The sequence below is a fragment of the Arvicola amphibius genome, chromosome 8, assembly GCF_903992535.2.
Source record: "Arvicola amphibius chromosome 8, mArvAmp1.2, whole genome shotgun sequence".
NCBI lineage: Eukaryota > Metazoa > Chordata > Mammalia > Rodentia > Cricetidae > Arvicola > Arvicola amphibius.
Window position 1 is genome coordinate 75,898,124 of NC_052054.1, and position 15,879 is coordinate 75,914,002.

Here is a 15,879-nt window from a genome sequence, read left to right on the forward strand (position 1 = left end):
TTCACCTTATTGCTTAGCTTCTCTAGGATGACCAACTATACACTTATTGTCCTTTGTTTATGGCTAGAATCCACTAATGAGTGAACATATACCATATTCATAATTTGGAGTCGGAGTTATCTCACTGAGGATAGTGTTTTCTATTTCCATCCATTTGCAGGCAAAATTCAATATGTCATCCTTTTTTACTGCTGAGTAGTACTCTAATGTGTAGATGTGCCACACTTTCTTTATCCATTCTTCCATTGAGGGGCATCTAGGTTGTTTCCAGGTTCTGGCTATTACAAATAATGCTGCTATGAACATAGTTGAATAAATGATTTTATAGTATGATTGGGCATCTCTTGGATATATTCCCAAGAGTGGTATTGCTGGATCCTGAGATAGATTGATTCCCAATTTCCTAAGAAACCGCCACACTGATTTCCAAAGTAGTTGCACAAGTTTGCATTCCCACCAGTAATGGATGAGTGTTCCCCTTACTCCACATCCTCTCCAGCATAGGCTGTCATTGGTGTTTTTGATTTTAGCCATTCTTACAGGTATAAAATGGTATCTCAAAGTTGTTTTGATTTGCATTTCCCTGATAGCTAAGGAAGTTGAATATGTCCTTAAGTATCTTTTGGCCATTTGAACTTCTTCTGTTGAGAATTCTCTGTTCAGTTCAGTACCCCATTTTTAAATTGGCTTATTTAGAATTTTAATGTCCAGTTTCTTGAGTTCTTTATATATTTTGGAGATCATACCTTTGTCTGATGTGGGGTTCGTGAAGATTTTCTTCTACTCAGTAGGTTGCCTTTTTGTCTTAATGACAGTGTCCTTTGCTTTACAGAAGCTTCTCAGTTTTAGGAGGTCACATTTATTCATTGTTGCTCTTACTGTCTGTGCTACTGTGGTTATACATAGGAAGTGGTCTCCTGTGCCCATGTATTGCAGGCTACTTCCCATTTTCTCTTCTATCAGGTTCAGTGTGGTCAGATTTATATTAAGGTCTTTAATCCATTTTGACTTGAGTTTTGTGCATGGTGATAGATATAGATCTATTTTCATTCTTCTACATGTTAACATCCAGTTATGCCAGCACCATTCCTTAAAGATGCTTTCTTTCTTGCATTGTAGAATTTAAGCTCCTTTGTCAAAACTCAGGTATTCATAGATAGGTGAATTAATACTCGGGTATTCAATTCAATTCTATTGGTCAACATCTCTGTTCTTATGCCAATACCAAGTTGTTTTTATTACTGTAACTCTGTAATAGAGTTTGATGTCAAGGATGGTAATTCCTCTGGAAGTTCCTTTATTGTATGGGATTGTTTTGACTATCCTTGTTGTTTTTTTTTTTTTTTTTGTTTTTCCATATGAAGTTGATTATTGTTCTCTCAAGGTCTGTGAAGAATTTTGTTGGGATTTTGATGGGAATTGCATTGAATCTATAGATTGCCTTTGGTAGAATTGCCATTTTACTATGTTGAGCCTACCAATCCAAGAGCATGGGAGATCCTACCATTTTTCTGGGATCCTCTTCAACTTTTTTCTTCGAAGACTTAAAGTTCTTATCAAATAGAGTTAATCTTGTATCCTGCTACATTACTGAAAATATTTATGAGTTATTGAAGTTCCATGTAGTTTAATGTTGGCTGTTGGCTTTCTGAATATTGCCTTTATTATGTTTCGGAATGTTCCTTTTATCCCTGCTGTCTCCAAGACCTTTATCATGAAGGGGAGTTGTATTTTGTCAATTTCAGCTCTCAATTTGATTATTTCCTGACATCTAGTTCTCTTAGGTGAGTTTGCTCCTTTTGTTCAAAAGATTTCAAATGTTCTTTAATTTACTAGTGTGAGATTTTTTTCAGCTTCTTTATGTAGGCATTTAGTGCTATGAACTTTCCTCTTAACACTGCCTTCATGTGTCCCATAATTTTGTGTATGTTGTATGGTCATTTTTATTGAATTTTAAGAAGACTTATAATTTCTCCCTTTATTTCTTCATTGACCTATTGGTGATTCAGGTGTGCATTATTTAATTTCCATGTGTTTGTGGGCTTTCTGGAATTAGTATTGCTGTTAGCTTCTAGTTTTAAACCATGGTGATCTAATAAGGTACATTGGGTTATTCTATTTTTTTTGTATTTGTTGAGGTTTGTTTTGTTACCATGTGGCCAGTTTTTGAGAAAATTCCATGAGGTGCTGAGAAGAAGGCATGTTCTTTTATGTTTGGGTGGAATATTCTATAGATGTCTGTTAAGTCCATTTGAGTCATAACATCTGTTAGTTCTCTTATTTCTCTGTTCATTTTTTGTTTGAATGACTGTCCAGTGCTGAAAAGAGAGTGTTGATGTATCTCACCATTAGTGTGTGGGGTTTAATGTATGATTTAAGCTTTAGAAGTGTTTCTTTTAAATATGAGGGTGTATTGGGTCATAGATGTTCAATATTGAAATTTCCTCTTGATGGATTTTTCCTGTGACTAATATGAAATGACCTTCTTTGTCTCTTTGGCTAATTTTAGCTTGAAGTCTATTTTGTTATATATTAGGATAGCTACACCAGCTTGTTTCTTAGGTCCATTTTGATTGGTATATTTTTTGAACCCTTTAATCTGAGATGGTGTCTGTCTTTGGGGTTAAGATGTGTATCTTGTATGCAGAAGAAGGATGGATTCTGTTTTAGTGTCCAATCTGTTAGCCTGTGCCTTTTTATAGGTGAGTTGAGTCCTTTTACATTAAAGGATTTTAATGACCACTGATTGCTATCTTCTGTTAATTTAGGTTTCATTGTTGTTGATGTTAATTTGTGCATTTTTCCCTTCTTTGGGATTTGATGCTGTGAGACCATCAATGGTCTGTGTTTTTGTTGGTGTAGCCAACTTCCTTGTGTTGGAGTTTTCCTTCTAGTATTTTGTGTCCAGCTGGGTTTGTGGCTAGGTATTAGTGAAATCTAGATTTGTCATGGAATATCTTGCTTTATCCTTGTATGGTGATTGAAAGTTTTGCTTGGTATAGTAGTCTGGGCTGACATCCATGGTCTCTTAATGTCTGCATAACGCTTGACCATGACCTTATGACTTTTATTGTTTCCAATGAGAAGTCAGCTGTAATTTTGATAGGTTTCCGTTTATATGTTGCTTGGACTTTTTTCTTTTCAGCTCTTAATATTCTTTCTTTACTCTGTATGTTTAGTGTTTTGATTATTATGTGGCAAGAGTATTTTTTTGATCCAGTCTATTTGGTGTTCTGGAGCTTCTTGCATCTTCATAGGCATATCTTTCTTTAGGTTGGGAATGTTTTCTTTTATGGTTTTATTAAATATATTTTCTGTGCTTTTGAGCTGAACTTCTTCTTCTAAACCTATTGTTCTTAGATTTGGCCTTTTCATGGTGTCCCATATTTCTTGGATATTATGGGTTGAGCTTTTGTTAGATTAAAACTTTTCTTTAACTGATGAGTCTATTTCCTCTATTGTATCTTCAGCACTTGAGATTCTCTCTTTCTTCTCCTGTATTCTGCTGTTCATGCTTGCATTTGTGGTTCCTAATCATTTTCTTATGATTTCTGTTTCTAAAATTCCCTTAGCTCTTATTTTCTTTATTATTTCTATTTCAGTTTTTAAGTCCTGAATAGTTTCTTTCATATGTTTGATTTCTTTTTCTTGGTTTTTTTAAGTGATTTGCTGATGTCTTCCAATTTTTTGTTTGTCTTTTCCTCTATTTCTTTAAGGGAATTTCTCATTTTCTCTTTAAGAGGTTCAAACATTTTCTTGAATTTATTTTTTAGGTCATTTTCTACGGCTTGATCCATATTTGGTTGTTCAGGTCTTGCTGTTGTAGGGTCTTTTGGTTTTACTGGTGTTGTGTTGCTCTTTGCAGTGTTGCATGTTCTTACCTTTTCTACTCATCTTTTCTTCTAATATGAGTGGTTGGGGCAGTCTGAGATTCTGTTGAATAATCTTCTAGGTGTCAGTGAATCCAAAGCTCAGATGGTTTTTCCTTGTGATAGGTCAGTGTCAGAGTTTTAGTTACCCCATTGGTTACTCCATGTCCGTGGAGATAGCTCAACACTCCTGTGCATTTCTCTGCTCCCTTGGAGTTTGCTGTCTCAGGCCTACTTGGCCTAAGTTGGTGGTTTTCCCCTATTTCTGTAAATACTGGTCCGGATAACCTCCTGCAGTTCCTGGCTTGGAGTTGGACCTGGAAATGTTTCTGGTTCCAGTCTACTGCCTCAGAGGTCCCAGGCTCAGGTGAGACTAGACACACAGATGACCTGCTTACTCCGTCAGAGGTCCCAGACTAACACTTGGCCCTGCCAAGATCTTTGGTTCCTGCCTATTCCCTCTTAGGTCCCAAGTTCGCTCATACCCAGACTGGCGGAGGTTCTGGATCAGGCCTAGTTCCTGGAAGGTCCTAGACTCACACCCAGACCCACTGGGGTCCTGGCTTAGGTCTACACCCTTGAAGGTCCCAGATTCACATCTGGACCCTAGCAGTCTCTGGCTCTGGCTCACTTGCTCAGCAGTTACTCCCCTGTACCTCTTCTGGTAAGACTGCTGACTCTAGATCTAGTGACTAGCTGAATTCTGATCTGCCAGTGTTTGGGGACTAGGTTGTCTCCCAGAACTGGATGTGCTCCTGGCTTCTGCTCCTAGTGGAGCTTGTTTCCTCAGGCCCTCGCTGTCCTAGATAGCTAGTTCTAACTTCTTAATGCTTAGATTTTCCATCTTAATTTAATCCATTTCTATTATTTTATATTTACCATGAGGCTCATGGCCTACTAGACAGGTTCCAGCATCTGTTTCTGGAAGGGCTCCATGGCTTCTCTCTACCTTCTTCCTCACAGCATTCAGTTTAGTTTCCCCCACATAATGAAGTTCTACCCCTCTATAGGTCCAAAGCAATTTCTTTATTCATTAATGGTATTTACAGGATACAGAGAGGAATCCCACATCACCTCCCCTTTTCTGTTTAAATAAACAAGGAAGGTTTTAACTTTAACATACTAAAATTACATATAGCAAACAGGTATCAAGCATGAATTACAGTTACAATATTGGTATACACTTTATCTTTTATCATAAATAAAGAAAACTATAAATTCTTCAATTCCACCAAAGACTGCAGAAGGATATAATATTATTTAAGTAAACAAGAAGTAAATTATAAGCAACTTCAAAAACTCTAGAATTAACAGAGACAACTTGCTGCCTGGATATCATTGGGGCATCAAATCTTCAGCCCACAGGCCCATAGTATCCACCAGACTTTTCCATGAAGCAGGAAATTTCAAAGACAGTTCAGCCTATGTTGACAGTTTGTCAGTAACATTTTTGTGTGTCCTGCAGAATATCTAGCACACTTGCTCATGAAGCAGGAACACTGAAGGACAATCTCACCTTTAGGCAAGTTCAGCAGTCATTTCTCTGTGGGTCCTACATGTCCAGTTCATACAGCATAAAAACAAGCAGTCCTGATAGCTTGTGCAACCCATGGCCTCTGTGACCCTGACTCAATGACTGTGTTTTCAGTCTCAGTTTCCCTAGAATACAACACAGGGTAAATGATGCTTTGACATGCCTACAAGTTCACTTTAAATGTGAGCAATGACCTGACCTTCTACCAAGCAATGTCTCTTCCTATTTGTCTGCAGGAAAGAATCCTGGGCAGAACCCACAGAGGCTAGGACCTGCCATTCGTACAATTTCCTCCTGTCTCTTTAGGGCACTCCACCTTCCTGCAAGGTCTCAGAAGACCATCAGGACAGCTGGCTGGTTGCCTTTCATACCCCTCCACCTATGCTGAGCACACTGAGTCTCAGGAGGAGATGCCCAGGTGACCTGCCTCAGACATGGCTCTCACAGGCTGATCATCAACAGGCTACCAGCCTACAGTCAATCATTGTCCCCTGTTAACTCTGACAGGAGGTCAAATTCTGAATCAGTCTATAAGCTTCTTAAGATTCCTGGTCAGGTCTGGGATGGATGTCTGGAACAAAGCTTCATTCAGCTTTTCATGTCTCTGTGAAAATTTCATGGTTTCCTCAGCCAGGCCCTACTGAGTCCTGAAGGATCTTTCTCAAGGTCATGTTCATGATGAGCATCGAAGACCCTGGACAGAGTCTGACATGCCTGAGCTGAGTTACCTCACCCCCTCTCTCAGAGGGTAGATTCAAGTGAGGGATTCTGGTTTATTGCTATTTCCTCCACTCTGTGTCCTTTACTAAAGGCTTGAATTACAATGTAGGGACCATAACACACAGTCATCAGGACTGACTATCCTACATGAAGTAGAATTAGCTCCACCCATGACCATGAGTGCCGGAGTCCAGGTCCAGTGGGGTTCTGTGCCGCAGGACAGATGTGAAGTTGGCAAAGAATGAGACTCTGACCACTGGTCTTTCTAACTGATGTTCCCATCTAGCTCAGGCCATCTTTATCTCTATAAGCCCTAATGCCTCCAAGCTTGAGCAGTTTCAAATCATTTCTCTTTAATCACTCTCCAAGAATCACCAACATTTATTCATTATAGTTTTTCTTCTTCCCACTCCCTTGACGTCATTGACCTTTACCCCATATCATTATAGTGCAAGCCAAATGTTTATATCCGGCCAGGCACATCTTATTCATCCTGTGCCCTAGCTGGCGGTGAACATCTGATTACAAACTAAGAGACTTAAGCCCTGCGATTAGCTCTTCACAGTGTGATACTTTCATATCTTTGTCACCAGCTGAGTGTATTGTCACACCTAGGATATCATTCTCAGGTGTGTGCCAGTCTCTAAGTAATCTGTGTATCACCTTTATCTGGACTACAGTTATAATTCTAATCTTTATAAGTTCTGAAAATAGTAATGATTAATAGCTAACGCTTTAACTGCTGGACTAAATTCCTATTCTTCCTGACAATTCCTACCCGTACTTTTCTCTTAAGGGAACTGGGAGTTTTAGATTCCTTTACCAATAAGTTGATATTGGAAGAATATCTTAGTGTTCACGTCCTGGCGGGAGAAATGCCTGACCTTTTGTGTCCTATATCTTTTCCTTTTATGTTCATGTAACTTTTTAATATTATCCTCTAAGAAACCGTTTTCTAAGTTCTTTGGAGGATATTGATCTCTTTCAGAACTGAAAAAGCCATAATCGTTAACCTTAGTGAGCGCCTTCTGCTCACGCAGGATGACTGCAAAAGCAGCCAGGGGCAAGACGAGAAACTAGTTTCTGTAACACACCAGAGAAATTTAATTTTTCTGCAGAGTCTTTAATTCCCAGTAAACTCAGGCACAATCATGACTAACAAAGCAGAACTAAGAGTCACCCTAAGAATAAACATAGTGAAAGTTAGAGAGGCCTGAAGACCATGCACCCCTGGGATCAGCACAGAGGTCTGAAGAATTATTTCCGTAGGTGCTTGACAAATGGATGGGATTCTCCAAAGGGCCTTGCCTCTAAAGAGCTCCATTTGCAAAACATGTATGTTTCATTGCCAGGGGTCACAGCACGGCTTCCTCCACCAGCAGCTACAGAGAATTAATTACTTAGGGTTCACATGGACGTGCACAAGTGCCCTAATATCAAAGTTTGCTATTATCATACGTAGCATATAGGTTCCTTCATCTTTCTTAGTGACGTTCCGGAGGACCAGGGATCCACTTTGGTATATTTTCTCTCTGCCGCTATATGCAGGCCCTGTATTAATTCTTCTATTGGATTTTTGAAATCGTGCAATTTCATTTCTCTCAATCACATTTTCTCCCTTGTACCAGGAAAAGACTCGGACTTCCTCTGGCAGATCATGGACAAGTAGAACAACACTCTTCCCTTCATCAACACGGGGCGGAGCTGCTTCCACAATAACTTCGGGCATGGTGGATGAGCTCCAATAGGTCATAAGAAAGGCTAAGAAAAACATCCATCATTATTAGGACCATTGCATTTCGTAGAAATTGAAATCTGAGTGTGTGTGTGTTTCTGTGCTTGTGTATATATCATATCGAGAGGGGGTCAGCAGTATCACCCCCATTCCTCAGTACCCCTGAATCTTTCTACTGAATAAAACTGTCTTCTCAGGTGTCTGCACAGCACACCCCTCACTCCCTCAGATCCCTGCTCACACTCAGAATCTTTGGTGAGTGTAGGCATGTCTTCTCTGACCTCCTTCTCTAAAGACACCGAGCCTTCATTTTCTGGCCTTCCCAGCTCTGTTTCTTCTGAAGTGCTTGTCAGTCCCAACCCCACCTTCTAGATGTCCTTGCTCCTCTGTCTTCCTGCCCAGAGGCACCAGGATTCTGTAAAGAGAACTAATTTGATTTTGGTTTAAACCCCACTGCCTGAAACAGACTCAGATACCTGTTGGCAAATTACTGTCCCAGAACCTGGTAAACACACCTGTGAATTCCTCAGGGTCATATGTAATGATGTTGCTTAATGACCCCAGTCTGGGTTTTACTTGCAGAGTCACCCTGACAGAGTGGGAAAGTCAGTCTTCAGCATACAGTGGCCGGTGCTGATAATCAATGACCAGGGAGGTTGGGAACTCATAGACAATCACCTGTCTCTAGGTCTGGTGTGCTGGCTGGGATTAAAGGCATGCAGCACCGTGCTCAGCTTACATTTTATTTTATCATGAGATTAACATGCATCCATCACCAAGCTGGCTGTGTTTGTATCCTGAGCCATGTTTTTCTCCTGGTGAATTTTACACATTGTGCACACTGCTGATAAAAAGTTGCCCCACACCCAACACTATGAAGTAAGAATTGAGGGGAGGTCACTCACGTCTTATGTGCAACTGGAATGGGTCACTCCTCTTGGAACTGACTGCATTATATACCTCACACTGATACTCCCCAGAATCCTCCTTCCTGGCATGCGATATGGAGAGGATTCTGTCTTGAATTAAGAATAACCTGTCTGTGAATTCCATTCCCTTGCCATTGAAGAACCAGCGGAATGCAATTGTAGAGTCACTAGTGTTGAAGTCGCAGGTCAGGTGCACAGAGTCTCGTTCTTTGACTTCAGATTTGCTGGCTTGGATGGAGGGTATAGTCACTGGCTCTGTGGATAAACAGTGGAGGGGACCAGGTGAGAGTCCTTTACCCTCAGAGATCTCAGCCAGCTCACGGGGCCCACAGAATGAAAAAGCAAGATCTCATGTTTTGGTTTAAGATATGGTCTCTCAGGTAAGAGCAGAATCTTCCTCTACCCAGATCACCCATAGTAACCCCTGACTCAGGGTATAAGTGTAGATACCACACTAGGAGGCTACTTACCCCACGTGTCCAGAAATCTTAAGGGGGATTGGTAAAGAATCCAAGAATAAGAATATAGAAATGTAGGTTCCAGAAATTAGAATGTAGAAATAAGGAAATATAAAGTTGTAAGCCTAGGAGAATGAAAGCAGGCTGCCAGAGGCTTTCTCAGCACCTTAAGAATTAACTGTTAACAGTGGGTCACTTTGCTATAGAATCCAGAGCTCCATCTGCAAGACTGAAGTGACCCTCTGCAAATTGAGGGACCTCTGTAAACTGAAGGTCAGCCTTCATGTTCCCTGGCCACGCAGGATCAGCAATTGACGTGAGCTGAGTTAATCTTTAAATGATGGCATGTATGTGACTTTTTGCTCGTGCATTTTCCCATTCCTCCCCTGTTATACGAAACTGGCAGTGTCAGGGGGCTGCAGAGCTTTGGTAAACACCATCAGCAAGTGCCAGAGAGAAAGGATGGACTAAACACAAACACCAGTTTAACTGAAAAACACGGTTAATAAATTTTTTTAAAAAAGAGAATTTGTATCTGAGTTTTACCTCGAGATTGTAAAAATTCCTTTGTTCATTGCTAATGCTTGTTGCTTCTTGCTATATAAAGGGGAATTTGGAAACCATCTTTCCACAGCCTTACAAGTCCTTCTCTGATAAACATTTGTGCCCCAGGGAAATTTATTTTTTTAATTTTTTAGTTTTTTTCTGGAATAAAGTTTGCTTCTGGTGTAATAGACTTTGGGAGTTTGTCCGCAATCATTGCTTGACCCCCACGGACCCAGCAATGGGGAGAATGTTTTTCCCATTGATTTTTGTGCAAATTCTTGCACACATTTTCTGTGAGTGTAAACAGTCAGGTCCCTGCATTAGAAAATAGCTTTCTGGGTTTTTTTTATTAAATAATTTATTTGTTATGGGTTTAGGATAGCCCAGCTAATCTTAAAGGTGTTAACTCCTAGAATTCAGGACTTTAAGAAATCCCAAAGTAAAGGATCTCTGTTTGAAGAGAAATTTACGTCCTGCTGCATGGAGATGGATTAAATACCACAGAGAAGACGGGAATGACCACTGAGTTGACCAAAGTCTGCCACTCTAATCTTCCATACCTGTTAGCATTTTGTCTTGTTTTTTGCCTTTTTGTTTTTCAAACAGGGTTGCACTGTACAGTTCTGGCTAGCCTAGAACTTGCCATGTAGACCAGACTTGGCTCAAACTCACACTATCTCCCTGACTCTCCCTCCTTAGTGCTGGCCTTAAAGGCACAAAACAGCACACTTGGCTGACATTTGTTTTTGTTTTTGTTTTTAGTTTATTTATTATTTATTAAAAATTTCCACCTCCTTCCCTCCTCTCATTTCCCTCCCACTCCCCCCCCCACGCTCCCTCCCCTCCCTCTCCAGTCCTAAGAGCAGTCAGTGTTCCCTGCCCTGTGGGAAGTCCATACTTTTGTTTTTAATCCTTGAGAAGAGTAAGGGAGGGAGCAACATCAAGTCCTCAGTGACATGGTTTACCAAAGTCAGAACCAGCTCCCAGGTGCCTTCTCCACCCTCTCTTCCCCTCCCATGGAGTCAGAGCTCAGCCAGTCACCCCTGAGATAGGAGCAGAGCTGGTCCCCATCTGTGGGGAGGGAGGTTTCTTCTCACACTTTTGGAGAAAAAGAATGTGAGCACAGTTGAAATCCCTGAGTGCTCCTCTAAGTCATGGAGTACATAAGAAGAAAATGCAGGGGACAAGAAGGACTGTGTTAGTGACAGAAAGGAATCTTGACCTTAAGGCTCTCCCTCCCCTGGGAAGTCTCTCCCACAACCTGAGGTTTCCAAGGCTGGGAGAAGCTCCTCCTCACACTCCAAGCTCCATCCCTATCAGCCAGGAGAGTCAGAGCAGCAGGAGAAGATCAGACATAGGGATAGAGCAGGATGCTCAGGGGAGTTTTGCTTGTCCCCATAGACATGGGCTGGAAATGAAATTCTGCTGCATCTTCCCAGAAAGCCAAAAGACTCCACTCCAAACCTAGTGCTGACATTTCAGAGATCCACTTACCGAGGACTGTAATGTTCTTGACTGTCGTCTTATTGAGGCCGGTGACAAAGTAATGGATGAGGCAGGTATAGGATCCACTATCGTTAGTAGTGATGTTGGGGATAAGGAGCTCTTGGGAGGATGACAGGAGCTCTCCATTGACAAACCAAGAGTACAGTGCGGGTGGCTTAGCAGCTGAATGGCAGGAAAGCCTGAGGTTTGTCCTTGAACGGAAGTAAGTATTTGAGGGGGATATGATCGGGACATCTGGACCATCTGGAGCAAACACAACAAAGACACATGTGATGTCAGCAGAGGGAACGGCAATCCTGGTCTGCAGAAGGCCACACTATCTCTCTGAGCTGTGCTATAACCCCAGCGGAGCAGGTCCCAAGAGCTCTGGTGCAGATTAGTAGAAGAGTGTTCATGCAGGAGGCACAAATCCTGATCCATCTCAAGCACAGCACACAAACATCCGCACTGCACACTCATGTGTGCACTGAGCCTGAGTCTGAGCTGTCACCTGTCCCCATCACCCTGAGCCTCCCTAGGTAGGAGAAGTCCCTCAAGTCCATTCCAGCTCATGCTGAGCCTGGCTGCATGTACTCGTGCTGGGCCAGGAGGCCCTGGTCAGCCTAGGTATCTGTGTGGTGGGTCTGAACCACCAAATCAAGAGGACTGAGTATCCTAACTCAAACTGTCTGTATTTAGGCAGCTATAAAAAGGATAAAACAGATAATACTCACAGGTAACTTCCAGATAGAATGGATAACTTCGGGAGGTGCTCACTGGGTTCCGGGTTTCACACTCATAGGCTCCTGTGTCATTCCTCACAATACTGAGTAAAGTGAGAGTCCTGTTGTCCTCAGACAGCTTCCGCCTGTCACCTTCTGAGAGGCTCTGGCCATTTCTCCTCCACTGGTAGCTTGTATTCTCAGTCTCAGGCTCACACATTAATGCTATTGCATCCTCACCCTCCATGGGATTGGAATTGTTGCTTGTGATTTTGGGCTTGGGTAGCAGTGCTGTGCAAGCAGACAAGAGAGAGAAGATTGCCCTGTGTGGTGCCTCTGATTCTTGCAAGGGCCTCTTTCAACAGAGATTGTCTCCAATCTCCCCTCAAACCCAGATCCTCAAAGAATCAGGCAGGAAACAAATTACAGGCAGATGGAGTAGCTGAGCTCTCAGAGACAGTGGGGCCTCCTGTGCTGTGTGTGGGAGAAGCAAGGGCTTTCCCAGGAGGGAACTGAGCTGCAGTGTGTGGTGATGGACAGACTCGAGACTTGGAATCAGAGACCTCATGTTATCTCCTGGACCTCACTCACCCATTGCATGTCTTGGGACATAAGGTGCTAGTCCCTTCAGCTGCCCTGACCTCCACTGCTCAGTAAGAATCAGCGCCCTCCAAGCCTTTGCTGTTCAGGGCTCTCCTACAGATAGGTCATGATTAGTCTTCCCATTGAGCTTCCCTGAGAACCTGACAGCCCATCAGAGATCCCACACAGATCAGGATCTGGCTGCCATTCAGGTCAGGCTGAGCTTCAACTGGTCCATTCTTGTCAGGAGTTTGATGTTGATTGACATGAATCAGGGACCCCTAAAAGAAGCCTGAGTCTAGGAAACGATCTAGAAGACTCAGGGGCACCTAATAGAGTCTCCATGGTAGGGAGGCTGGAGATGTGGCTGTGGACAGATAGCTTGTGCCACCCATGGCCTGTGTGACCCTGACTCAGTGACTGTGTTTCCTGCCTCAGTTTCCCTAGAATAGGACACAGGGTAAATGATCGTTGCCATGCCTACAAGTAACCTGAAGTGTGAGCAATGGCCTGACCTTCCACCAAGCAGTGTCTCTTACTATTTGCCTGCAGGAAACAATCCCAGGGCTGGACCCCCAGAGAGAAGGAGCTGCCATTTGTACACTTTTCTCCCATCTCTTTCGGGCTCTCCACCTTCCTGCGAGGTCTCAGAAGACCATCAGGACAGCTGGCTGGTTGCCTTTCATACCCCTCCACCTATGCTGAGCACACTGAGTCTCAGGAGGAGATGCCCAGGTGACCTGCCTCAGACATGGCTCTCACAGGCTGACGGTCAGCAGACTACCAGCCTAAAGTCAAGCATTCTCCCCTGTTAAATCTGACAGGATTTCAAATTTTAGCCCAGTCTATAAGCTTACCAGAATTCCTGGTTGAGTCTGGAACAGAGATCTGGAGCAAAGCTCCTGGTGTTCATGTCTCTGTGAAAATTTCATGGTTTCCTCAGCAAGGCCCTGCCTGAGTCCTGAAGGGTCTTTCTCAAGGCCATGTTCATGATGAGCATCTAAGACCCTGGGCAGAGTCTGACTTGTCTGGACTGAGTTACCTCAGCCCCTCTCTCAGAGGGTGGATTCACGTGAGGGATCCTGATTTATTGCTGTTTCCTCCACTCTGTGTTCTTTACTAAAGGCTTGAGCCACAGTGTGGGGACCATAACACAGTCATCCAGCACTGACAATTCTATGTGTGAAGTAGCATTAGGTCCAAATGACCCAGAGGTTACTTACGGTGTACATAGAACTGCACCGATGCATTCCTAACGTCAAGGTTTCCCATTTTCATATGTAGCATGTATGGTCCTGCATCTTTCTGAGCGACATTCCATAAGAGCAGAGATCCGTTGAGGTATATTTTTACTCTGCCACTGTATGCAGGTCCTGTTTTATATGTTACTTGGGGTTTTATAAATTTTACAATCTCCTTTTTCTCATCCACAGTTTCTCCCTTGTACCAGGAAAAGACTTGGAGTGTCTCGGGCAGATTGTGGACAAGTAGAAGAACATCTGCCCCTTCAGCAACGTGGGGCGGAACTGCTTCCACAGTGACTTGGGCCATGGAGGGAGAGCTCCAGAAGATCAAAAGTGAGGCTGAGAGGGAAGAGAGAAAAATCTATCAATATTAGATCTTTGCATTTGGTAGAAATTGAGACGTGAGCGTGTTCAACTCTCAGCCTTGGTGTGTGTGTGTGTGTGTGTGTCCCGTTGCAGGAAGGTCAGGGACATCGCCCCCATTCCTCTGTACCCCTTAATCTTTCCATTGAATGAAACTCTCTTCTTGGGTGTCCACACAACTCACCCCTCACTCCCTCAGATCCCTGCTCACACTTAGGATCTTTGTGAGTACAGGCATGTATTTTCTGATCTCCTCCTCTAAAGACTCCAAGCCTTCATTTTCTGACCTTCCCAGCTCTGTTTCTTCTGAAGTCCTTGTCAACCCCAACCCCAACTTCTAGATGTCCTTGCTGCTCTGTCTTCTGCCCAAGACTCTGTGAGGAGAACTGGATTGATTTTGGTTTAAACCCCACTGCCTGGAACAGGCTCAGACACCTGTGGGCAAAACAGTGTCCCAGCGCCTGGGGTTTACGTGCGGATTCCTCAGGGTCATGTGTATGAAATGCCCCTGCTTACTGGCCCCAATTTGAGTTTTACTTGGAGAGTCACCCTGACACAGTTGTGGGAGTCAGTCTTCAGGGTACAGAGACCAGTGCTGAGGAACTTACCAGTGGGGAACCCCTGAGGTTTTCCTCCCCACTTACCAATTCACATTCACTGCGAGCTTCCTGTTGCTCTCAGGTTTCAAGCAGGAGTCATATATCCCCTCTCAGGCACAGTCCCCCTCCCAGAAGACCCCATCCAGTCTCTGAGCTCCCCTGCTGCCCACAACCCTGAGGAATGTCTCCTCACCTGCCAGCAGGAGTCTCCTCCAGGGTAGCTGCCCTTTGTGGAGAGAGGCTGAGGAGTGCTCCATGTCTCTGCTGTGGCCTAGGCTCTTCCTCTGGACAGGAGGTTTGCTTCTCAGGCTGCTATCAAGTCTGCCTGCTCTGGAGTCTGCTCTGCTTTTATTCCCAGACCTGAGCCTCTTCCCAGAGGAGGACGCCTCCTGGAGCCACGTGGGCTGGGGGTGGAGTTTGTGTGTCAGTGCTGCCCCACATCCTTCTATTCCTTTCTTTCTTTGTTTTTTTCTTTTTTGGTTTTTTGAGACAGGGTTTCTCTGTGGCTTTTGGAGCCTATCCTGGAACTAGCTCTTGTAGATGGTCTTGAACTCACAGAGATCTGCCTGCCTCTGCTCCCGAGTGCTGGGATTAAAGGTGTGTGCCACCACTGTCCGGCCTTATTCCTTTCTTTCTGGTTCAGTGTTCTAGAACTTTGAGACACAAGGTTCAGAAATGTCCTGTGTCCCAAGAGAACAGCAGCTCACCCCAGGACCTTGCCCCTGCACTTCCTATAGCCAAGTGTGTATTTCCTGTGACACAAAAAACCAGCAGAGCCCAGTTGGCCTGGGATCTCAATGCTCTGGGAAAGTGGGAGTTACTCCCCGGAGGTAGTGACACTTATCTCTAGGGCCTGGAAAAGGTCTGAGTGATAACTGGGGAGGAACCAGATCCATGGTCACTGCTGTCACCAGTCAGGTCTGATACAAGTTATCTCAGGGGATCACATTCCTGCATGCAGGAGGAGGTGACCTCTGTGTCCTAGAAAGAGGACTGTGTGTTCCAGCTTCCTATGGAGAGCCCCAGGGAGACACCCCCTCCCCCCAGCTTCCTGTGAGCTCTGAATGTGTCATGTCTGCCCATGTCCTCCCTG

At 43.7% G+C, this 15,879-nt stretch overlaps 1 protein-coding gene across 1 annotated transcript in view; it reads right to left on the reverse strand.

Annotated features, from left to right (window-relative positions):
* Window positions 1–15,043, reverse strand: part of LOC119821861 (carcinoembryonic antigen-related cell adhesion molecule 1-like) — a 58,089-nt gene extending 43,046 nt beyond the window's left edge. The window contains exons 1-6 of the mRNA XM_038340968.2: window positions 14,980–15,043; window positions 13,804–14,163; window positions 12,011–12,289; window positions 11,286–11,540; window positions 8,764–9,042; window positions 7,733–7,884 (exon numbers count right to left, since the gene is read on the reverse strand). Of these exons, the coding sequence (XP_038196896.2) occupies window positions 7,733–7,884; window positions 8,764–9,042; window positions 11,286–11,540; window positions 12,011–12,289; window positions 13,804–14,163; window positions 14,980–15,043 (1,389 nt within the window). The remainder of the gene's footprint in view (window positions 1–7,732; window positions 7,885–8,763; window positions 9,043–11,285; window positions 11,541–12,010; window positions 12,290–13,803; window positions 14,164–14,979) is intronic.
* Between the last annotated feature and the right edge of the window lie 836 nt (window positions 15,044–15,879).